Source organism: Lissotriton vulgaris, chromosome 5, assembly GCF_964263255.1.
Source record: "Lissotriton vulgaris chromosome 5, aLisVul1.2, whole genome shotgun sequence".
In the NCBI taxonomy this organism is placed as follows: Eukaryota; Metazoa; Chordata; class Amphibia; order Caudata; family Salamandridae; genus Lissotriton; species Lissotriton vulgaris.
The window spans coordinates 1837911043-1837936810 of NC_141693.1; the positions used below are offsets into that span (position 1 = coordinate 1837911043).

The 25768-nt window shown below is 46.5% G+C and overlaps 1 protein-coding gene across 1 annotated transcript in view; it reads right to left on the minus strand.

Annotated features, from left to right (window-relative positions):
- The window catches only part of KPNB1 (karyopherin subunit beta 1), a 142518-nt gene that overhangs the window by 39460 nt on the left and 77290 nt on the right, over positions 1-25768 (minus strand). The window contains exons 19-20 of the mRNA XM_086924307.1: positions 8046-8151; positions 5802-5916 (exon numbers count right to left, since the gene is read on the minus strand). Coding sequence (XP_086780433.1) covers positions 5802-5916; positions 8046-8151 — 221 coding nt within the window. The remainder of the gene's footprint in view (positions 1-5801; positions 5917-8045; positions 8152-25768) is intronic.

The following is a 25768-nucleotide window of genomic DNA, read 5'->3' on the forward strand; positions in this document are numbered from 1 at the left end:
AAATCCATGATCACAGGGATTTGCAAAAAGGAAGTCTGAAGGGCATTTCCTGTCGGCAGTCAGAGCAGCAAGATGAACCTTAATGGAGTGAACCTTAGGGCCAGATAACGCCAACTATAGAAGATACGGAAGGATGACATCTTCCTTACACGTCATTGGATCATAGTTCTTGGACTTGCACCAGATGCAGAATCCCTTCCACTTGTAAGCATAGGAAGTCCTAGTGGAAGCTCGCTTAGCCTCCTTCAGCAGTATGTCCATACAATCTCATGTTAGATTCAAATGGCCATACTGCACTCTCTCAGGAGCCATGCCGCCAAACTCAAAGACGAGAGGTTGGGGTGCAACATCTGCCCCCCGAACTTCGTGAGAAGGTCCGGCCTGCACGGCAGCCGTATGTGCGGAAGGAGAGACCGGTGAAGCAGGTCCGTGAACCACCACTGCCTGGGCCATTCCAGGGCCAACAGGATCATCCGTGCCCTGGACTGGGACAGCTTGATGAGCACCGCCGGAATCAGGGGAATGGGCAGAAAAACGCACAGAAAGCTGTTCGACCAGTCGATCCATAGCGCATTCCCCAGCGTCCCCTGCTGGCAGTACCTGGATGCGAAGTCTCGTCATTTGCTGTTTTCGGCGGTGGCGAACAGATCTACGTCTGGAGTCCCCCACCTTGCGAAGACTTCTTCTAGTACTTAGTCGTTCATGACCCCATTCGTGGTTTTCCTGAATAGATCTGCTCAGCATGTCCGCCTGAACATTCTGCACACCTGGCAGATGAGACTCAGTTATCGTCACTCCTCTGGCTAACAGCCAGTGCCAGATCGCCTGCGCTTCCTGTGACAGTGTGCGTGATCTCGCCCCCCCCCCCCCCCCCCCCCCCCCTGCTTGTCGAGGTAAAACATCGTGGTCGTATTGTCAGACCGCACAAGCGATGAGTCCGCCTGGAAGGACAGATGAAAGGCCTTCCGTGCCAAGTGAATAGCTCTGAATTCCAGGAAACTTATGTGAGACGTGGACTCTGTCGGACACCACGCTCCCTGGATCTGTAGATGGTCTGAATGCGCTCCCCAGCCCAGGAGAGACGCATCCATAACGATAGTCCGAGTCGGGAAGTCCCTGTGGAAAGGAACCCCTCTGAGGATATCCTTTGCTGAGCACCACCATCTCAGGGACAGTTGGGCATGAAGAAATAACTGAATCCGGTCGTCCCAACACCCTTATTTCTGGTTCCAGTGGTCCTCCAAACCCTGGGGGTCGGCAGGAGAGAAAAACTCTGCTCCAACACTGATGTTTAAAATCTGAAACTATCAGGCCCTTTAGACTATCTCTTGTAAGGCCTCCCTCCTGTCTCTCGGCAGGGGAACCACAAATCGGTGGAGAAACAGCCCCACACAGGGGTCTTACCACAACGGCCCAGCACGAATATGCTACTTACCAGTATGCATCTGTTCTTGGCATGTAGGGCTGCTGACATTCATATCTGTGCATAGATCGCCGCCTAGTGTTGGGTCCGGATGATTGCACATTGTTGTCCTGGAAGAGTCTTCGAAGTATCACGAGATGGGTGGCTCCTCCCCTGGACTACAGTGCGCATGGGCATCCTCACCATCCCCATTCGCCATTGTGGCAGAGATGGTGTATGACCATGCTCAGAGTAATTCTGAGTGCTGCAGCCGCTACAGGCGCTGGGGAGGATGCCCATGCGCACTGTAGTCCAGGGGAGGAGCCACCTATCTAGTGATACTTCGAAGACTCTTCCAGGACAACAATGTGCAATCATCCGGACCCAAAACTAGGCGGCGATATATGCAGATATGAATTCAGCAGCCCACATGCCTCGAACACATATATGCACATATACATACATATATACACATATACATACATATATACATACATATATACACATATACATACATATCAGAGCAGGAGCCCAATTCGAAAACAAACCACAGGAACGAAATTTTGAAGCTCTTTATTGGTAGCTGCACATCTTGCTGGCAAGCGTCACAGTCAAGAAAACACATCACATTAAAAGGCCAGACGTGTTTCGGGTGTTTTCACTCCCTTCATCAGCGTCATAAGTGCGAGACAGTCGTGGTGCACAGTTCATTAAGCACTCATGGTATTTGAAGATCCCTGCCATGGTGGGCGTGGCTCCCATGAGCCTCCTGGGATCTGTAGTGAGTTTAGTATTCCCAGGTGGGCGCGCGTTTTCATTCTTGCCAAGTAACGCAAATAAATCCCATGTGGGCTGATGCGAAATTGACGGGCGCTTGCCCTGCTTTCTAGATGTTGCTACGAGCAAAACTGGGCGCTCCCTGCAAAGCACATCCGTTCTCCTTCCTCCTACAGTTCAATCACCTGGTGGTGACGGGACACCAAACTAGTCTGGCCTAATTTGAGACTGCCCGCTTGAACGCTCTGCTGGCATGCGGTTAATAAAATGGTTAAAGCGCCAAGAAGGTCTACGCACGGTTCTTCCAAAGTGGGTTCTGCAATGGATGGATTAGTTACGTCTGACCCAGGTCGAGGAAAGAACCTGCCGGTTCCAGCTGGTCCCGGGTGACAAACTTTTGCTGCCGGTTTCGGGACGGAGACAAGCTTGCTCCTTTGCAGATGGGAACATGCTTGAGCTTTCTTTTTCAGCAAACAAAGCGAGGCAGAGACTTAAAGTGTGTGTGCATTTTTATTTGAGACATTTGGACTCTGGGAGTTGCACCCACTGAGGCTGACATTAGCGCGGACTGCATCGACCAGAATGTAGTGTGGCCACGCCCATAGAGGGCAGGTATGTTAAAAACTGTCTGTGCTGCTTTTGCTTACCCTTGTCTGGCAAGAGCCACTGAAGGGAGTTCACCTCCTGAAACGCGTCTGGCCTAATTTGAGACTGCCCTTTTGAGCAACGCTCTGCTGGCATGCTGTTAATAACAAGACATAGTGATTGCTAAGTGACCAGTGTTTGTCACACGCACACACATTAGAGCCACTTTACAGAGTGGGCCAGTTAATAGTGCTTTTAACTCTTTCCTCTAACAGCATTGTTATACGAAGGTGAGGAGATTATGTCTCCATGACCAGGGGTGTCTCCGACATCTCCATTTCTGGGGTGTCTGACGTCTTCATGGTCAGTGGGGTCTCTGACATCTCTAGGGTCAGGGGTGTCTCTGGGGTCTCCTTGTGTTATTGTGCTTGGCTGAACCTATGCTTCAGAATGTTAACACAGGATAGCTCACAACCTCCGTTGGACAGTTTATAATGCTTATTTCAAAGTTAAATATTCTACTAAGTCAGTTTACAATTATTTAAAGCTAAAAATAATGATGAGTAAAATAAAGTGCAGCAAAAATGCCGCAAAATTTCTAGATTTGTGCCGCTAAATCTGCTAATCCATGCCGCTATATCCTAGGAAGGGTCTGTCTATATATCTGGCCTGTAAAGCTTGGGCGTTGGCAATGCACCAGTAATTTGCCACAACCCGTTTACCAGATGCCTCGAACAATTTAGATTCTTTATCCGGAAGAGGAAAGGAGGGCATCACCAGTTTGTTAATTTGCCCGTTTACAGGCATTTGACACTACAAGGGAATCTAAAGGGAGGTACCCTTTGATATGAATAGATATTTTGGAACTGGTTTATACTTTAATCAACCCTGGGATTGAGAACTCTAGCCCTGACCGGGTCTTTAAAACACATCAGGTGCATGTTTAATCATACCTTTTAACATAGGTAAAGTACTTGTTGACTTTTGTGATTGTGCAAAAGTTTCTAATAAAATATCTACCTCCAAAGGGTCTGAGTGTAACTCTACCCCATGAAATTTGGCAGCTCTATTTAGAAGATGGGCAAAACCCATGTTGTCGCCTGGACGGGATGGTTTAGATGGGTAGAAGTCTGGTTCAGGTACATCTGGGACATTATAATCGTCCCACAGGTCAGGTGGTGGGATACTAAGCATGTCCTCATCCCCTTGTGGTTCTTCATCCCCAAAATCATCCTCATGTTGTGGTGTAGGTGAAGGAAGCAGTGGAGTGTTCTTGAGAGTGGAATAGTTTGAAGATTTGGAGATGGAGAGGAAGGTCTGAAAGGTGAAGTTCCTATGTCTCCTCTTTAAGGGTACCTCAGGTGAATTAGGACGTCCAATTTCCTTTTAGGTGTAGGCGGTATTGTTGCAACATGAACTGTAACCGGGTCAATGTGTAGGGTTTTTTGTTTCTGATCCAATAGATCTGGTTGAAACCGTTCTTTTGAGCCATTGTCTTTTTTGGCATTGAAATTTTTGGTTCAGAGTGGTGCTTTGGTTTAGTCTCTCTAGCCTTGGGAGGGGTCTTGGTCTCCTTATGCTTTGGTGGAGTTGGAAGTCCTAAATCTTTTTCGGCTCCGAAGATTTATGGAGTTTTTGGTTGAGGGATTGTCCTCCGTTTCAGTGCCGAAAGGCTCTGTACCAAAGCAGTCTTCGGTGCTGATTCCGCGTGGCACTGTGGTCGGCTTTTGTTTCAGTGCAGGGGATTGTTTCTCAGTACTGATACGTGGCTGGCTTGGTCCTGTTTTTCTTTGGACTTCAGAGCCGGGCCCGAGGGCAGGGCCTCGGAAGTATTCTCTGTGGACCGGAGCCGGAAGGCAAAGTTGATATACGAGCCTTATCTTTGATTTTAGATGGGGCAGGGGTCTCAATCTTTGTACTCCCGATCCGTTGACTTGGAGTGACAGTCGGATCCTCGGCATCTGACTAGTTGGCCTCGGTGACGCAGATGTCTTCATCCTCCTGTTCTTGTTCTTCTGGAACATCTGACCTGTATCGAAGATTTTGTCCGGAGCAGTGGTAGTTGAGACATAACGTGACGTCTAGCCCGGCAATCACATATGGTTTTCTTTGATCTGAAGGAAGCACAGGCCTCGCAGTCTTTGTCCTCGGATTCTGGAGAAAGGCAAAGGTTACAGACCTCGTGGAGACAGGGGTGTGAGAATTTAGCACCACACAGGGGGCATTTTTTAAATGGAATTCTTTCCATTGACTACAAGGCCTGATGGCGCAAATATGCCCAACGGCCCACATCGATGACCAGAATCGAAGGTCTTGATGAATTTTTTGGTTGTGTGTCGAAGGAGAACGGAATCGAAACAATACCGTCAAGTGGTGAGGGATTGCGCATCAAGGGGGGAAGGGGGGTGATCAAGACAGACAACGACCTGGAGCGCAGCAATTTACATCCAAACCAGATGGCAGAAATAAAATCGGAGGATGGAGTCAATGCCCATGCGCACTATCGTCCCAAGGAGGAGTCCCCTATCTCGTGACTACAAAACTTCTTCCAATACAACAAAGTGCAAACATCCGAGCCCAACACCAGATGGCGATCTATGCACAAGTATATATTCTGCAGCTCATATGCCTCGAACAACCTATTACACATGCAGGAGCAAGGACTTACTCAAACCAGCTTCGTCAACTTTACCAGAAACAACTAGTAGGCAAACCACAATCACCTTCTCCACAAAATCGTTACAGTAAGTTAATGACACTCTGTAATAGTCCAGTAATCAAACTTCACTCTGCAGATTTCCACTTGAAAGCAAAGTTTAAACTACAAATATCTTAATGTCTCCTTAAGAGATGAAAGTGTGCTCATACAGATCTGCCCACATCCTTAAGCACATGCAGTTTCAGAACTTTCTTGGATGAAGCTGGCATGCAAACTGCCATTAATGTACAACTAATTCCTCTTTGCATGTACCCACATTCTGAACTGTTCCTACGGATTACACAGAAGTTGACCTGCTACACGTGAGGTTTCACTTACCCTATTAATCCCGCTCCACAGGCAACAACTCCATCAGTGTGGTCTTCATCTCCAGCAATGTGATCAATAAAAGACAAAATAAACTCCACTCTGGGCTGCACGAGCATCACATCCGCTGCAGAGTATGAAAATTAAAGTCAGTTGACACATCACCACAGAACTCACAAATTAAAAAGCATGTTCAAGAATGTGGTCATTAAATATTTCTAGTACACCGTTTACTCTAAAAAGGTTACATGGCAATGGATGGATGAACAAGAAAAACAAAAAAACGGCTTAAGGAGGACTCAGCACTACAGGAAAATGTCTGTCCAAATTACATTGCAGAGTAGCAATAAAAACCCTTTTTGCCCAAGGTAGGTGTAAGGACCATCTTCAGCATCTGTAATACACAGGATGACGGCTGCAAAGTCACCCTGGGCATCCCCAACATTTTGCCGACTAGTACTGGTGGAGAATCCTTATAGGGTTTTTAAATGCCGGGGGGGGGGGGGGGGGGGGGGGGGGGGGGGGGGATTAGTAACTGGAGAAAGAAAAGCCATCAAACTAGGATTAAATAACTCAGTAGAATGGTAATGATAAATGCAACTATATGGTATTGTTGAATGTATTCTAAAATGTACAGACAAGTTGTAAGACAAAATTCTGCCTTCTATTGCTCTGCCCTGGTAAGAGTTAAGTAGATTAGCCTGGCTGCTTTAAAGGTGATAAATGACCCCTAGGGTTAGGAAACCTTTCTGGTAGGAAAGGTTGCTAGGTATAGGAATGCCAGAGTCAGGGGGAGGGGTTGTAAATGCTCTTCAAGGGAAGGAGGAGAGAAGTTAGAGAAAGCAGTTTATTTACACCTTTCCCCTCTGCTCTACAGCCAGAAGGGGTAATTAAGGAGAAATTCAGAGATGTAAGGGAGAAGACCTATACTGATCAAGCCATCTTGTGAGCAGGTTGTTAGTTAGTTCTGCTCTCTTCGCTGAAAATTCTGACATATTGAATTGGAGGAATAGTGCTTTCTGGGTTATCACTGTACCATACTTTGGAGGAAGTGGTCATGCTCTGGGGTGTTGCCTTGCACCTTATTGGACTCCTGCTTAACCCCAGAGAACACTGAATAAGTATCTGAGAGGGGCAGTGCCTCTCAGATCTTGTTTTTGAAACCAAAGAAGAAACGGAAGGGCCCACACAGAGGAGTTTGATGTGCTTTCGTAGGCCCTGCACTCTGGAGATTGAACCTTTTGCACCACCAGAAACTAAAGACCTATGGATCAAACCTGCTTCAAAAGGGCCAAAGAGCGGACTTCCTGCAAGCTACAGGTCAACAGACCATCACAAAAAATCCTCAGCCTGGAGTACTACCAGTGGATTTGTAAGGGTTTTGCCCAAGTGGATTCTGGGAACTTATGTCCCAAACTTTCAAGGACCCTCTTGGAGATTCCAAACCCTTGGATTGTGCTTTGGACAATTTAGACCTGCAGGAGGAACTTCAGAAAGGAGTTCCTAACAGGATTACGCCTACTGGAGGAGGCTGCACGACATCTGGTGAGAAACAATTGCTAAATGTGAATTGGTCAGTGACGGAGGCAACCAAGAGCGGCACTATTTGTTTCTAAGCACAAGAAAGTGACTAATTCTTAAAAATTAATCTTTGGTTCCCTACAGTGCTTTCTTTCCTGTTCGTGTCCTTTTAAAGAAAAATAATCCCTATTTTTATAATTTGCTGTTTTTTTATTGTTTTGTCTTATTTACTAAATTAGTGGGTTTAAAAGCTTTACATACCCGTCTTTGAAGTTAAGCCAGCTCGCAGACAAGCTACCAAGGATTGAGCATGGGAATACTTTTCTAAGACCTGTCCTGAGCCCTTAGGCGCATTAGTGGCATTATTGCCAAAGGTAAATGCATATCTGCCACTACTCATAATGCACTTTCAAACAATGACTAATGCCATCTTAGTCAATACAGACCGTTACCAGTACTGGATTTCTGGGTGAAAATGTAATGAATTCAGACGGTTAGTGTTTTGTTCCTTTTTAACACAAACCTGCAACCTGAAAATGAAGACTTGTGGATGAAGAGTTCAGTGCTAGAGACAGTGCCTTAGTGACCAGAAATAATCTGCATCTTTGATCCAATTCCCACCCATCTTGGTTGGCGGTGGGATGGAAGGGTTTCCGCAAAACATCCAAGGACCTTACACACAAACAGGGAGCCAAAACTCTGCATGCCGGCAATACTGCCAATTCGATTACTCACGGTGCACATTCTCTTGATCTCCTTTAAGGCCCTGGATAATCCCAGTGTAAGCTTCTAGGCACCCCTCCCTCAGCTCGTTCAGATAGTCCACCAAGTCATAATCTGTCTGGAAGTAGATAACAGAATATTAACATCTTTCAAAAATTTCAACACAAAATGACTAGAACAAGGTACATAAAACCAAGAGGACAAAACTATTTACTGTTAAAAGTTTTACACACCTGGATACTGCAGTCACAAATCTATTACCAAAACAAATACCTCATCAGGGTGTCCAATGGTTGGAGACACGGGGAATGTGTGTGTTGATTCCCTGAATTGAATGGGAAAGCAGAGCACCTTGAATGCGGAAAGGCGGGCAGAGTGTAGTTTTACAAAAGACCCACTCAGTCAGTTTTAGTATTCCAATTTTTAATTTTTTTTATTTCCTTCCTTTCGGGTTGCCCCCCGTACTCTGCCCACCTCTATTGGTGCATACCAATACTTCAATTGAGACCACCAATAGTTCATACCAGATTCTATTTGCTGTACTTGCGCTGCTGCCACGAATCAAGCTAAGGATACCAACTTAATTTTTAACCTCCAATTCCTTCATATTTCAATGAGTATTACAATTTCCAATTTTACATTGTGCTGTATGGATTTATAGTAATGTATACAAGTAGAAAAATTATTAAGAACCAGAAATCACAAATTAATATCGCATTGCATGAAAGTACTAAGATTGAGAAAAGTAAAAATAAATGAATTCACCAGACCATAATTAGGGACACCCTTGCTGCTCTGCTTACTGCCCCCTTCGACTTCCACAGCAGCAAATATGCCAGTCTGACTTCTCTCCTGCATCGAAGCCACACCCGACAATCACTTGAATGAGACTGTTCCTTATATGTACAGGAGTCTGTTAACTCCATAACATTGTGTGGTGACATTTGTTCCTGGCCCTCTACCCAGTCTTTTTTGGATTGGCTCAAGACAGGCCATAAACAGTACCTCCTCAAAAGACTGCAGATCACAGTAAAGAGCGGAAATCAGTAGGGTAGATGAAAGTACAGAACTAGGTCATAAAAAAGATTAAGTCTTGGTTTAAATCGCTTTTTAGGAATAGGTTCAGCTAGTTGGTATAGGACCTTTAACAGTGCTGTCACATTTTGGCACTGAAGCACTGTACTACATTGGTGAATAGGGTAGTGAACATGTAGCCGTTCGCCAACCGATATCTTGTAAAATGATTTTGTCCCAATGGCCTATTTAACAAATTTTATTGCAATTTGTTTTTAGCCCATCAGGCCTGCATGACCTCCGGAAAAGTGAATCATCACTGCAACAATCCTTAATGATACCAGTGTTACATTACCCTATAAACCAGCACAGACAGAACAGCTTCAAAAACCCCATACATCATTTATGCCCATGGCTACATGAGTCTTGCAAACGAGGGCCTCTCCTATGCGGTAGAACGATACAATTGTACTGCCATCTCGAGGAAGGCTTCCACGGGTCGCACGGAAGGCAATACAGCAATACTCTGCCCAGCGCTTCCAGATCTTTACATGCTTTTGGGGACAGCCTCTCGCCTGAAAACTGCTATCTCCATCCCCATACAGCTATGCATAGCCACCCCCACCCACCGGAGGAACTCAGTCTTCCAGTATTGGGTATTATCACGCTTAGCCAGTGTTCGCCCCAAAAACAGGAAGTAGTTTATATTGAGTCCCTTCGATCGCCTCTGTGCTTTGAAGGAGAACCAGTATGGGCTTGAGAGGATCTCCCAACGACAACAACCTGGCCAGAGCTCAGTTATAAAAGGGCTACAGTGTAGTCCAGTACGTGTGGAGGAAGGTCCCTGCCTCCTTGCCACAGTGGAAGCCCCCTGGAGAATATCACACTCATGCGCCATAGGCAGTGCCTAGTATAGTAGGCCCTATGCAGGTATTTAAATTGGATCAGGCGGTTAAACGACGAAATAGAGGCAGTGCGGGCCGCCAAAGCTTTGGACCAGTCACAGTCCTTCAAGTCTTCAATGTCTCCCTCAAAAGCCATTCACAACGCAGACAGGGTGTTGTGGCTATGTGTTACTGGGGTCTGATATATTTGTCGGATCTTGTGGGGACACAAATCCTCCATCAACAGTCTACCATCAAGTGGGCTGAACTCCGGCAAGTCTGCAATGTTACGAATAGAAGGGGTCAAAGTAGGTCAGAACTGTAAGTACTTTTAGAACTGGATACAATGAAGTTCGTATCCGCCCAGTAATTGCTGGAAGGATTTAAGCACTGTTCCCTTCATAACGTCTCCATGCGTGGATAAGCCTATGAGGTCCCATTCTTGGAACCCTGGCAAAGAAGTATTCTGATGCAAGAAAATGCCATGCCACATCGGGGTCTCCCGGGTTAATATCCCCTCCACAAGCCTGTTTGTCAGACAGTCTTAGCAGATTTGAATTGCCACCCTGTCAATCGGAGGCCAAGTGATCCATCCCCACATAACTATAGAGAAAATCCAGTACTGTTGCACATCTCCACAGCATATGCTGGATTGGCCTGGTCACTGTACCACTACTTATGTTAAGGAGGAGGGCAGCAGCATAGCAAGAATGTACATCCGCAGCCGCTATTCCCGCACACGTGCGGCAAACCACACTGCCCCCAAACCCATCCCCCAACCTCCTTCCTCCCCCCGTGCCACCACCTGCCCCACCACCCCAAGAAGTGATTAAGGACTGCATTCATTTGCCGGAGCCACGAATACGGGAAGCCGTACGGGTAATTCTGAAGCAGACAGTCACAGGAGAGACACCATCTTGAAGATGGCAGACTGACCCGGCAGTGACAAAGGTAAAGGCGACCCTGCCTTGACTTCTTCGCTAACCCGAGGCACCAAAGGACCAATATTATGAGACCAAGCGGTGGCTGGGTCTGGGGAGATTTAGACCTCCCAAATACTGAAAACCATGGATTGCCTGGGTCAGTTGTGATGCCCATGCCACTCTTCCTTGGACACCACAGACTGAATTTTTTTTCACTTCGTCCTGTTCAAGTAAAGCTAGAAATCTCACCAAAAACCTGCAAGATCTGCAGTAACCTCGGGCCTGAGAACACCAGGTCCACGTACAGTGCAACTCCAGCAGATACTTCGGCAAACCAATCAATCCTGTGGTCCGTGGGGGGGGGGGGGCAGTGGCTACACAGCGAGCACAAACAGGTGGAACAGCAGAGAACCCCGTCTAGTTCCTCTGGGTATGGTGAACAGGTTGGATACTACACCCATCACGCACCTGGAAAGACGCAGACAAATCGGTGTATAACCTGCAGATGTATGTGAGGAACCCTGGGTCCAGATGGGCCATTTCAGACACTAGTTGACACTTCAGGCAATCAAACATTTTTTTTCTTATTCTTCAATTAAAAAAGATTTGAATAAAAAAAAAAATGACCCTAGCACGCCAACATTGTCAGGCTCCTTGTGAGAAACCTGCTATATTTGTGCCTGCTATATTTGTGTTAATTTTCTTTATAAACATTTAATTGAATTTTCATGGTACATAACGGGCAGTATTTATCTATCTATCTATCTATATATATATATACACATACGTACACACACACACATAAACTGCAACACCTGCAGAACCCTCCGTATGGAAAAAAAAAAATGGATGGCACAGGTAGTCTCAGACTCCAAGGGGCACAATAAAACTGAATGTGTGTATGCTCGGACGAGAGAGTTGCATTGTCTAGGCTGCGCAATAGTCTATTGTATATAAAAGCAGTCTTCTGAGGGGTCTGTAGGTGGTAAAGGGGGGAGATCTATGCCCTGGTAAGTCGCCCAGCGGGACCATATTTTTCTATGCTTATTGAGACAGCCCCGGCCTGGAAAACTGCAATCCCTGCTCCCATGCATCTGTCTAGGGCCTTCTTCCACTCGGACTGTCGGAGAGGTTCCATTCCATAATTAGGCACGGTCTCGATTATGGAGGGTAAGAATAGAAGATGTTTCTTATAACTATTCCTGCCAATCCCTTCTGTACTGTGAAGTAGAACAACCTAGGGTCAAATGGAAGGTCCCACAATAGAACCTGGCCTAGACAAGATGCAATCTTACACCAGGAATGATTGCAATGTGCCACAGCTCCAGACTGTGCAGAAGGTTCCCTCTTCGCTCTCACATCTAAGGCACATGGGGGACTGGATGACTCCCACCCTCGACAGGCGGGATTATGTAAAATATATACAGTGGAGATATTGGAATTGGATGAGGCGGTAACGTGTAGAGACCACCGCACCACGGGGGCTGGCCAGGGCCTCCTTCCAGTCGTCCTTCAAATCAGGTAAGCCCTCTATCCATGCTCCTTTGGTTTTATGTAGTGTTGTAAGAGCGTGGGTACTCAATGTCTGCTAGATCTGACGGATCTTATGCGCGCCCAGGTCGCCCATTAGCAGGCGTCACTCAAGTGGGTGAAATTTGGGCAAGGTATCAAATGAGTGAATTGAGTGAGTGTGCCTCAGCTGGAGGTATTTATAAAATTGTGTTTGGTGTAGCTGGAAAAAAAAAATAAATAAATAAGTCTGCAGTTGTTGAAACTATTGGCGGCGAGGCGCTCGCCATGGAGAGCCTCCACGGCAGCGAGGCACTCCACGACAGCGAGGCACTCCACGACAGCGAGGCACTCCACGACAGCGAGGCACTGACCGGAACCGTGACATAGCTCAGACGTGCGCCTACTGGGGAGAACCCCAGAGGTCACAGCATGGGGCCCGGTAAAGGACCTACCCTCTCCTTACACAGAGGCTGAAGATGCCTTTAAACTCCTCTGCTCCAAACCTGGGAGCCGAACCCTCCTGCAAAAGAAATTACAGAGAAGACAGGTGTCAAAAGACTCAGGCAAACACAGAAAATAAACCCTGTGAGCTTTGGTCCTTAATTCAGCTGCAGACAAAGCACTTGTCAGACAGAAATAGTACCAAGACAAGAAGACTGCAGAAATTCTGCCAAAAAAACACAGCAGAATGTAGCTAAAGACGTCGAGTGAAGCTGCAAAAACACAAAATCACAAAAATTGAATAAAACAAGCTCAAAAAAAGAGCTAATGCTCCAGGGTCCTGCTAGCAGGAGCCGGAAAAAAGAACTGAAAGTAAGAGGGACCTGCTGTGCATTCTGGGATACTGAGAGAGTTCTGGAAGGTTCTCTTAAAAGGCACAGTATTCTGTTTTGAGTCACATATGGCAGCCTATGGGGCTTGTCTGTCCATTCCTTCCTCTCTATCATTCCAGAGGGTTTTGCTGAAAAAGGAAAGTTTTTCTCTGTGGAGAAATCTGGACAGGCTGTGCTGTTGAGGGTTTTTGGTGGAATTTCTAGTAGAAGTACTGGACAGTGTAGCCTATGGATATAGGCTGCATTATCTGTCTTTAAATTCCCTCTTAAGTGTTAGTGCAGTTCTGCATTTTTTGACAACTAGAGATTATTTTTGATTGCTCCGGGGTCCGCGCACATGGGCGGGACTATTCACTAGATTATGACTATACACAGATCCCCTACTACAGAACATGCATACACATCTGCTACTGCGAATCCCCCACAGTACGTTGAGCTTGTACATGCACTCCACGCCACCTGTTCCATAAGAACTTATTGTGGACAGCATGGACTTGAGCAAACCATGTACGTGGTATGCTATACGGAAAGTTCTGTAGCAGATATATTTTTTGTGGTTTGTTTACCACGAATAATGTAAGTTTCAATGTATATCGCCGAGCACCCATACAGTGAGTGGACCATATCGCAGTCTCATCACAAAGTCTAGTGATTAGTGAATTAATGTGTGCCCACGAGATCTTCTGACATGGAGAAATAATAATTCCTAAACATTTGAAGCCTTTGGTCGTGTGTGACATCTGTGCCGCCCTGGTTCCATGCCCCTGGTCCCCACACTGGAAAGAGGACCAATTTTGAGGGGTTAGTATTAAGTCCTGAGGTCTTTCCGAGATGGCGGGCATTGAAGAGTGTGCTTTATCTCGCCTCCACCACCTGAGGTGTGGGGCTGGCAGAGGTGTGCACACCACCTGGGCTGCTCAAATTTTTGCCACCTGTCTTCCTGCCGAAAGGAGTAGAGAAAGGAAGGGGGCCTGCTCCTGATAGCAGGAGAGGCTGGGGGTCATGAAGCTCCCCTGCCACCAATGGCTGTTGACAGGGGGTGGGGGTATGGGGGTGACCACCTCTGCCCAGGAAAGGCTTTGATTCTGGGCTCAGGAAGCAAAGGCTCCCACCGTAGGGGTCCAGAAACTGATCTTGTGTTTACGAGTCAGGGAACCCACCAGAGGCGGGTCACTCTTCAGGGGGCATCTCCAAGATGCCCTCCGAGTGCATGGTATAATAAATCTATCACTGGTATCAGTGTGGGTTTATTATGCTGATACGTTTGATACCAAACTTCCCAGAATTCACTAAAGCCATTATGCTGCTGTGGAGTTCGTAATAACAAACTCCCAGACCATATACTAGTTTATGGCTTTACTGCACTTACAATTTCTAAGAATGGACTTGCACTTAGGGGTACAGTGCTCATGCAACTGTACCCTCAGTGATATAGTGCCCCCAGCTAGAGGGGTGTCTTACCTATTCTATAGGCAGTGGGTTGGAGGCACGCCACTGATGTGGGTCATGTTGACCTTTCTTTGCACAAAAACATGCAGCCTGTGTGTAGGTACAGTACCTTTAAGGGTGGCACAATGTGTGTTGCAGCCCTTAGAGGCCTTCTCTGGTCAGTGCCCTTGGTACCTTTAACATTGGACTTGCATGTGGCCAAAGAGGTGCCAATTAGAGGTACAGGGTACTGTTTTGGGAAGGAACAGGCCCTGGGAACCTGATTGGCAGGGTCCCTGGGCACATCAAGGCTTGGTGCATCAGAAATCTGGCCAAAAAAAGGGGTGGGGTTACTGCAACAAGAGCCCAGCTTCCTACGCTATGAGCACATGAGAAGTTTTGATGGATGTCTTGACGTCTGCAGATGAATCACCTTCCTCAGATGTTTACTAGCTTTTGGTCTTCTGAAGCCATGAGTAGCCCGTCTCTAAAAGTCTTGGAGGAGAAAGTGAGGCAAATCTTGCAATACCTTCTCATGCTGGAGATGAAGGCAGTAGAGGCAATCTTTAAGAGGCTCATCCATATGCAGTCTTTTTCCACCCCCCACAGATCTTGCAGCGACGAAAAGACTTTACTCTCAGACATTTTAAATTGTCAGTTGAATAAAGCTTTTAAATATGAGAAAACTAGGAAGACTTTCAATCAACGTGCAGTGAAAATCTGAGGGACTTATCCTCTTTGGAGTGTTCTAGAGGGTGCTAGCAGTTGATAGGATATAGTTCAAGTTTGGTCCTTTTTAAAAAAGGAAAAGGATAGATAGTTTAATAGCCTGAGGGCATAAGGCCATTATAGCCGAAGATATGTTTTTTTATTACTAATTAATTATAGTACCACAGGACTCCCACTTCGACAACAGGGAATGCTTCAAGCATGTGAATCTTTGAAAGATACCAACACTGGGCAATAGCAAATCCGAGAAACATGTGGCAAAAGACCCTACAGTGGCTTCTTGATAAAGTGGCTAGGATCCAAACAGTTTAACGGATACCTAGAAAGGGTTTTGTTCAAGAAATATTTACACGACGCAAGCGGTTTAAAATTTGCATACATAATTTCGGGCATCCATAGCCAGATGTTGGGCTCCAAGAAAGGCAACAAAATTAAAGCCCGTCGAGGAGGAGACTCATCAGAAGCTTAAGATGTGACACTCCATACTAGAAATTGGCTTCACAGGAACCGATCAGTGTAAGAAATTTGTCTTCAGTATTGCTTGAATTCCGCTATCAAAAATGTACAGAGCAATTAGGAGCAGGCTTGTGAAAAGGAAAGAAAGTATGTTTTAGATTCAAATGATGTACACTAATGCCAAAGATATCAAGAATAGACTTGCTTTCCAAAGCTTTATTTTAATTTAAGTCTTGAGTCTTCAGATTAAGTAATTTCTACTGTTATATTTAGGTTTTTGAAAATTTCACACCATTTTGCCGCTATTTGTGTAAGGGTCATGTCTATCTACAAAATAACATGAAAATCAATGGTTAAATGCAACTTGGTTTGCATCACATGTAAATTCACAGGTTTATAGAATATAAAGTTGTACTTTCTTTAAAGTAATGGCTGTCATGAAGTAACAAAATGGTTAATTAACAGTAGAATAGTTTTGCACCTTGAAGAATGTTCTAGATTTACATGCAGTGCAATATTCCGCCATCTAGTGGTTGGGTCCAGAATGGTCTTTTTTTGGGCACTGCCTCCCATCATTTGGTGCCAGGTACGTCCCGGTGTGTCAGACGGTATCCTGGAGGTAGACGTGCATGGTAGCCATCTTCGGATTCTTTTTTCTAATTTTTAGTATTTAGTAGTCCTGGACCTGGTTGTTGAATAGCTGATTTATTCTTTTGCTTCCTCACCTGTTGTCCTTGTAGGGGTGGCCAGGTGGGACGCATGTGAAACCAGAAAAAAATTTTACGCTGCAAAACTACTCCTACTGGTAAGTAACCCTTTCGTTTTGCAGCAGGAATCCTTTCCTGGATTCACATGCTGTGCATTAGACTATGTAGTGGTTTCTCCAGTGTTTAGGAGGCTGTGGTTAAAGGAAGACTTTGCAAATGGGTGTTGAAGCACCCTTTGTCCGATTTGAGCTTCCTTACTCATTTGTATATCCACGCAGTCAATAATGCTTTGTAAACGTGTGTGGTGATGCCCATGTTGCTGCTGCACAAATAGAGTCAATGGGTACATTTGCAGTGAAAACCAGGGTTGCTCCCCTCTTTCTTGTTGAGTGGGCTGTTGGCTGAACTGTTAGTTCTTTTTTGGCATTGGCATAACAGGATTGGATGGTTTGTACTATCCATCTTGCAATAGTTGCCTTTGTGACTGGTGATCCTGTGTTGGTATGAGCGTAGGTGACGTTTTGTTTTCCGGATCGGTTCAGTTTTTTGCAAATAAAGCAATGCCCTCCTTACACCCAGGATATGGAGGCTTCCCCCCCCCCCCCCCCCCACCCCCCACCCACCCCCCTTTTGATTTTTGAAGAAAACCGGTAGTGATATTTTGAAACCACCTTTGGTAAGAAATGTGGGTTTGTCTTTAGGATTACTTGATCGTTGATTTGTTAGCACGGTTCTTGTATTGTTAGAGCTGGTAGTTCACTTACTCTTCGTAGGGACAGGATAGCAAAGAGAAACATTTTTTTAGAGTAATGTGCTGGAGGTCCGCTGTATGCATGGGTTTGAAGGGTTTAGTCATAAGCTGCAATAGTACAGTATTTAGGCTCCATGCAGGTACTGGGGTGGAGCAATTCTTTTTGCTCCTTCTAAAACCTTTTAATTACTGGTCTTGTAAAGAAGCTTTTACATGTTTTACCTCTTGTGTATGAGACTATGGCAGACAGGTGTACCTTTATTCTGGAGTAGTTTGATGCTATCTAGGAGATCAGCCAGGTATGTAATTACTATTCCAAGTGTTAATTGAACCAACCTTATTGTTAACGGTGCACCAGGTGGTAGATCGCTTCCAATTTGCTGTATAGCATTTTCTTGTAGACTGCTCTTGCCTCCTTTAGAATTTCCATTGTTCGTAGCGGCATATTGAGGTGGCTAAATTCTATGTACTCAGGCTCGAGGCTGCCAGGTACAGCATTGCCAGTTCCGGGTGAAAGATTTGGCCTTGTTAGCAGGACTTGGTCTGCTTTGATCTTGAACCTTTTCCCCTTGAATAGGAGGGTTGGGTACCATGTTTGTCTTGGCCATCGAGTGGCAATGAGGATCATATTTGTTCCTGGTTTCTTTGCTTTTTTTTTTAACACTCTTTGCATCAGGGGTATTGGTGGAAAGGCGTAAGCAAATGTCCATGACCAGTTGAGTGAAAGTGCATTTCCCTCCGACAGGCGGTGTGGAAACAGAGGTAAAGCACTAGCATTTTTTGTTCTGCATTGTTGCAAACAGGTCTATCATTGTGTCCCCCAGAGACTGAAACAGTATTGTATGGTTTGTTTAACTCCAATTCGTGGGAGCAGTTCTGTCTGCTCAGCTGGTCTGCTGTAATGTGGTCTACTCCTGGTAGATTTACTGTTTGTAGATTGATCTTGTGAGCTAATGACAGATATCCTGTGCCAGTTTGCTGAGGGAGGAAAAAGGACTCTGTACCTCCCAGTTTGTTCAGATTGAACATGGTTGTTGTATTGTTTGTATTAGGATAGTCTTCCCCCTGAATGGGTTTCTGAAGGATTTCAGTGCCAGGAAGGCGGTTTTCATCTCCAAGAAGTTGATTAATTTTGTGGAGTCCGGTTTGTTCCATTGACCCCGTACTTTCAGCTAGTTGCAATGTGCTCCTCAACCGTTGAGGGATGGGTCTGTGGTGATTGCCACAGATTGAGTTGGGTTTTTGAAAAGTCTCCCCTATGCTATGTTGTTGTATGTATGTACGTATAGGCGTTCTTGTATAGCGCTATCACAGTCACCCAACGGGCATCCTGGCGCTTAGACTAAGATGACACAGAACAGGATTATACCAGCTACCACTGTTACATTGCTCTGGGGAACAAATGTTGGATGCCCACCATTGTATCTGTGCTTGCACCCTTTGTGTAATAACCACTAGATCCTACCACCTTTCTGTGGCTTGGGACCAGCTGTTGGTGTGCCATTCTTGGAATGGGCCCATGTGTAAGCGTGCATGCGGGATAAGTGGGATACATGCTGCCATTATGCCCATTAGTTTCATGACCTTCCACCCTGTCAAAGATTGACCCCTCTGGTAGTGTTTTCTGGTGTATTGCTGGTATCCTGCTTTGCGTGGGGTACGCTTTTGCTAGTGTTCCAATACGAACGACACCAAGGAATGTTTTTTCCTTTTCTAGCTTTGTTGAAATTTTTTGTGGTTTATGGACAAACCCAGTCTTAGTAGTGTTTGGATAGCTGCTTGAACAGGCTTGTGGCAGGTTTGCTTTGAATGTGCCCTTATAAGCCAGTCATCCAGATAAGGGTAAACGTAGATTTCCTCTTCTCAATTGTGCCGCTCCCGCAGCTAGGCACGTTCGGAATAAAATCAGCACCACTGGTATTCACAAAGGCAGGACCTTGAATTGGTAATGTATTCCATTATGCAGGAATCACAAGTACTTTTGTGTTTTATTCATAGGGATATGTAAGTAGGCGTCTTTAGGGTTTATTGTTGCCATGTAGTCTCCCTTTTAGATTTGTGGTATTAACTCGGAGAGTAAACATCTTCAAGCGTTGCATTAGTATGAATTTGTTTATGAACCTTCGGTCCATAATTGGTCAAGAGTTCGGTATTAGAAAATATGGAGAGTAGTTTCCTTTGATCCATTCTTGTTTTGGTACCAGTTCTATTGCTTGTTTTTGGTTTACTTCCTTGATCTATGCCTCTAGCAGTGTCAATTCTGCTTTTAGAAATCTTATTGAGTGGGTTTGCAGGGGGTTCTCTAGTCCGCTCTATGCAATACCACTGCTTACCAAAAGTAATATCCACTTGTCCCTTGTGATATTTTGCCACTGTTTGAGGAACAAGGATATTCTTCCTCCCACTGCTGTTGTGTGGCTTCTTGTTTATGAGTGAGTCAGTTGGATCAGTTTCCTCTTCTTCTAGAGGACTGGCCTCTCCCTCAACCATTATCTCTTTACCGAAAGAACTGTTCCTGCTGCTGTTGCCAACCGTGGTAACTTGAGTGCTGACCCATTTGTGGTCCTGTACGCTGCCCTTGTGTCTGCTGTGGCATTGGTTGTAACTGACCAAATGTGCCTCTACCTGTGGGCTCTGTTACTGAATCCACCCCTTCTAAAGGAAGCTCTGCTGCAGGGCTCCCATTGCTCTTGCAGTCTCGTTGTCATCCTTTATTTGTTGATGGCTTTCATCTACATCCTTTCCAAAAAGTGCCTCTCCATTGAATGGCCTATTGAAGGATGTTTGAACTTCCTGTTTGAATCTAGATATTCTGAGGCACGCATGTCTTCTTAGGATGGGTCCTTTGCACATTTGCCTACTAGCAGTATCTGCTGCATCTAAAAGAAGACTAAAACAGGTGTTTGCCATGTTTTTCCAATCCTGGACAATAGATCCGGTCCTTCAGTGAGGTTAGGAATCTCCCCCATCTCATCCCACTGTTGGTGACAATAGGTTTAGTAGGGCACTGGAATTTGTGATGCGCCACTGTGTTGCTGCTTCTTTTTCCATTCTCATCCCAACCATGCCCATCCTTTTAATCTCCTTTTCTGGAGGAGGTCAGATGTTGGAGACTGCATTAGCTCTCCTTCTGGATGTGGTGACAATCGAGTCAGATATTGTGTTCCCCTGAATATATTTAGGGTCTTTTGAAGAGGCCTTATATTTCTTTTCCACTCTGGGGGTTACCCCTTTGTTTGAAGCTGGTTTCTTGAGTTTATGTTCCTTGATCCAGAATGCTAGGAAGCTTAGGAAGTTATTGAGTTCCCTTAGTAGCTGGGGCTAGGGTTTCTAACAAACCCGCGTCTCCTTTTTCTTCCTCTAGGGAGACTCAGAATTCATTTGCTGCCCTCTTGACTAGGTCATTGTAGAAAGCTATTTCGTCTAAGGCAAAGCTTACGAAAGATAACTGCAGATCTCTTCTTCCGGGTTTTTGGTGGAGATCGTTCCACAAATCTTTTGACCTTTTCGGAGATTCCCTCCTCTTCCGGTACGTCCCCGCATTCCTCTAGTTCATAATCCCAAGGTTCAGGGTTTTTGGGAAAATTTAAGATACCTTCTCCCTCTTCGTCGTCAACCTTCTCCTGTTCAGGAATGTTGGCATTCGAAATGCCTTTAGCGATGCGCCAAACTCCTTTTTCTTCTGGAGGAGTGTCACTATTTCGTCCTAGAGTTTCTTTACCTTTTGACATGGAGAGCCCTCTCGGCATCAGACTGGCGATTTTCTTTTTTTACCAGCGTCAATGATAATTGCAGTTTTACCTTTTTAGCGGGTTCGTGTTAGACCCTTGGCCTCGGCGATTTCCCCCCCCCCCCCTCTAACCTTTGGTTGGGTTTTTTTTTTTTTTAAATCACGGCAGACCCTCGATCGCCTTTTTGCTCGGCGTCCGGGTTGCCTTGGGGGCCTTATGTTAGTGGCCCTTCCGCTCCCATGGATGGTTATGGTGCCTTACCTACTCTGGCTTCTTTTTCGGATCGCTCGCCTTCTGGGCGTGGATTTCTTCGGAGTCCCCTTCCAGGATCTCGACATCCGATCCCTTGTGCGTGGATGCAGCTGGTGCTCCAGGTTCTCTTGTCGCTAGTGAAACCCAAGTATCTGCGGGAGGTTTTCTTCACGGTCTGTGACATTGTGGCATGGTGGGCCTCTGTTTTCAGTGTGTCCCAAGTGTTTTTGACCGGAACGACGCACAGGCCTCACAGTCCTTGCCCTGATGGTTCTTTGGCAGGCAAACGTTGCAAAGTCATGTGGGTTGTGTTGAGCATACGTGGTGGCTCCTGGGGCAGAATTCGAATGAGGTATTCTCATGTCCCCTACCTCGCCATTTGTGGGCCAATGTGGTCCTCTGTGGTGTGGATACTGGAGGAGCTCTACTCTTGTCCCCGGTTACGGTCAGCAATCTGTTTTTCGGGGAAAAAATTAAGTTGGAGCATCCAGTATTGCTTCCAGACCAAACAATGGAAAAAAGAATCTGAACATGGCTACCACCCACGTCGATACAGTCCGCCTTCCCACAGGGGGATGTACCTGGCAACATATGGTTGAAGCAACCATAGTGGTGAGGTGTGGCTCACTGGTTAGAGGCGGCAGACCCGAGTGCAGAGAACGGCCCGGGACCAGGGTTCGATTCCCGACGCAGCAGGGTCTTGGACCAGGATCAGCGGACTCATAATTCTCGCATCGGTGCCTACTCCGACCAGGGAGCACACTCGGCAACTCTGGGCATTAGCTTGCCTCATCTCCACAACGGCCCCACACAAACGCCGGGGATGCCTGGTTTCACCTTGGAGACCCCCAGGAGGGACTATCTCACAGGGAAAGCCAGGACGGGTTCCCCAGCGGTCTATAGCGCTACGAGGCCTCCGGGTAGCAGTGCGCTTTACAAGACACAACAATTTACAATTTTATTTACAATTTACAACCAAAATCAGAAGAAAAAAAAAAAGACCATTCTGGACCCAACCACTAGATGGCGGAATAATGCACAGCATGTGAATCCAGAAAAGGATTCGCGCTGCAAAACAGACGATGCAACAATGTTGGGAATTTGATCTTGCAAGAGTCAGCTAAAAGGATGTCAAAGAATGTCAATACAGCCCTCTTAACTGAGAGGGGGCGTGCAATGACAAACAGTAAGATTGTCCACTATAAACAGCAGTACACATTTTAACCCCTTCACTGCTGGCCCGTTTCCGCCCCTGTGCGGTAAACAAATGAACAGGGGCGGGCCATGACGAACCCCAGCCGTCATCAGCACACGAGCACCGTAGTGCATGACGGCTGGGGTTCGTCATCAGCATGCAAGGGGTTAAAAATCCATCCAGCAATACGAGACTTTGAAACTGCCTTACCCTGATGCCAATGCACAAACAAAAAGGTTTAAGTCTAGTCTTGTAGCATCAATCAAATACACAATAATGTACTTGAGATCCGTCACATTTGTAGAGTACTAAAAAGGTTAGCAAGTCACTAGATTAATACGATACAGTGAATTCACTTTAAGAAAACTTGCAGGGGTGTGGAATTTAATAAAATCTCTACTTGTCCATGGGGCATGTTGCTTCATAAATCTACCTGTCCTGTAACAAAATTCACTTATCCTTTGGTGCCATGTCGTGCGGCGACGAATTATGGCAGCAATCATTATATAAGAGCTCTGATATAGCCTCTGATTATGCCAGGGCTCATATAGTAGTGTGTGAATACTTGCAATCCCCTTATGCCACATTTCCGCAGATCTACATACTTGGGCTGAAGGAAGTGGTAAGCAATAGTTCCAGGGTTAGAATGCTTTTTTGAGCCTGTTCAAACCTACTAACTTGCATGTTATAAGGGTTTTCAACAACTCTGTTTTAATCTTTTCCCATACGGAGAAATGTTGGAAATGTACTCCCGAAAACAGAAGACGTAAACTTTCCAGATATGGGGGAAAAAAGTGGTTGGAGGGAAGGTGAACTTGCAAAACCATTTTCGCATTAGCAAATCTACAAATGCATATTTGCTCATGCTATAATGCATTTCACAAATTTTCTAGGTGTACTATTTGTCCTACTTCTGTAATTTTTTAGGAATTCATGAAAGCCATATAGCTGCACTTAATGGAAGGACATATACCGTGGGTGCACTTTGAGACTTTCTTTAAAATTAGGCCCCTAATTTGGTTTGGAGTTGACCAGGCCCTTGTGTTGACCAGGCCCTTGTGTTTAATAAAATTCGGTCTCTGTATCGGCTGGCTTCAGTGACTGACTGTGTAAGGAGCATATCGGCACACAAAGTAGTTTTGTTCAGTGCCAGTAACTACTGTGGCAGTATGTGCTTTTGGTGACAATTTTTGCTTTTGTCAAGGTCTGTTATAAAGGTGAGTCCGGCAACTCCAACACCTATACAGTTTTACAAAAACCATGCCAAAAGAAGTCACATTGAGAAAACTAAAAAGTTGACCTACTGGCTTTGCCAATGCTGGTTTGTTTCCCATCTGATTAAGGCTGGTGTTGGACCCGGCCTCGTGGCGTGGCCCCACTCCTCCCCCATGGCGGGTCCCGGACTACCTCAACCCCTGTTCCCCGGCCGAGAGCAGCACCATCCACCCTCCAAGAGAGCCGCCCCTCCGGGCAGCCCCCAGCTCTTCCCCCGTTGGAACTCGACAACCTCTCCTCAAAACCCTCGGCTGGCCCGAACCCTATCCCAGACCACCATCTCAGGCCCAGACTCCATCTTGGGCCCTCCACGACCAGGCCTCGTGGCCTCGGCCTGACCCCAGCCGCAGATCCAGCGAAGCCCCGAGATCGAGGCACCACGATCCGACCAGGGGGTAAAGATACCACTTGACGGATCAATGGGGGAAAGAGTTGCGATGGTCCTCAAAACGTCCCCCGACGCCTGGTTTCGATCGCCCCCAGCCTCCCTGGGCGCTGGCTCCACCCCCCTGCTGGGTGTCTGGACCCGCACATCCCAGCCCCTCCGACCTCCAAGTGAGAGGGTCCGGACATCAAAGGACGCCAGACCTATAACTGGGGCATCTCCGGAGCAGGTCAGCAGTTGTATCCTGGAGTCGAGAGACACCAAGACGAACTCATCCGCGTGGAACCCGTAACCACCTTGGAGTCCTGCTGGTGCTGCCGATCTTCGTGAAAGTACGCATCCTTTAGGTCTAAAGTTGCGAGAAAATCCCCCTGACTGAGCAACGGGAGCACTTGCTGCAGGGTCAGCATATGGAAGTGCTCCGACAGGATGTAATGGTTGAGTGGCCTGAGGTCCAGGATGGGCCGGAGGGACCCGTCCTTCTTTGGTATCAAGAAGTACAGGGAGTAGACCCCTGTGCCTCTTTCTTGCATAGGCACGAGTTCTATTGCTCCTTTTGGCAGCATAACGGTGACTTCCTGCTGCAATAAGTGCAAATGCTCGGCCGACATAGGACTGTTTCTTGGGGGCATGTTGGGTGGAGTGGATGTTAACTCCAGACAATAACCGTATTGAATTAGTTTCCTGACCCACCTGTCTGTGGTGATCGACTTCCAGACCAGCAGGAACTGCTGGAGTCTCCCCCCCGACCGGTGTGTGGTCGGGGGGCAGTGACAAGGAGTCACTGTTTGCTGGTGGCAGAGTATCTGGAGCAGTTGTTTCCACGACCTCTGCCCTTGGCGCTGTTGCCACGATATCCACCACGACTCTGGTTAGTGTATGTGGACTGAGTGTTGCCCTTTTAGTACTGCGTGGACTGGGAGAGCTGACCCCTTGAAACGCCTCTCGTGCTTGAGCGACAAAAAGACCCACCCCGAAACAGCTGGGACTGTACGGCACCCATGGATTTCGCAGTCTCCGTGTCCTTTTTAATTTTCTCTAGGGTGGTGTCAACCTCCAGGCCAAACAGGTGATCTGGGTTGACTGTTTGGTTAAGGATGGTGGTTTGGATCTCTGGCTTAAATCCAGAGATTCTCAGCCAGGCATGTCGCCGCAACAGAACACTAGTGTTTTTAGCCCTGGCGGCGGTATTAGCCGCGTCCAGAGAGCACTTAATTGAAGCGTTAGAGATCAGCTTCCCTTCCTGAATCAGCATTTCAGCCCCCTCCTTGTATTTATCAGGCAGGTGCTGCAACAGGGTCTCCAGTGTGTCGTAGTGTGCCTGTCATAGCGCGCCAGAAGCGCTTGTGTGTTAGAAATGCGCCAGATGTTGGCTGCCTGTGCTGCTACCCTCTTCCCGAGGCTTCAAAGACCTTGGATTCTTTGTCTGGGGGAGGAGCATCACCCGTAGTTTGAGAATTAGCCCTCTTCCGGGCATTCGAGACAACAAAGGAGTCCAGAGGCAACTGTCCTTTGATGTAGGTAGGATCAGTAGGCGCCGACTTGTACTTTGTCAATCCTAGGGTTTATCACCCTCGCCCTGGTAGGTTCTTTAAAGATCTCAACAGCATGCTCTAAAACACCTTTCAGCATAGGCAGAGTCTTAACTGTTTTTTCTGAG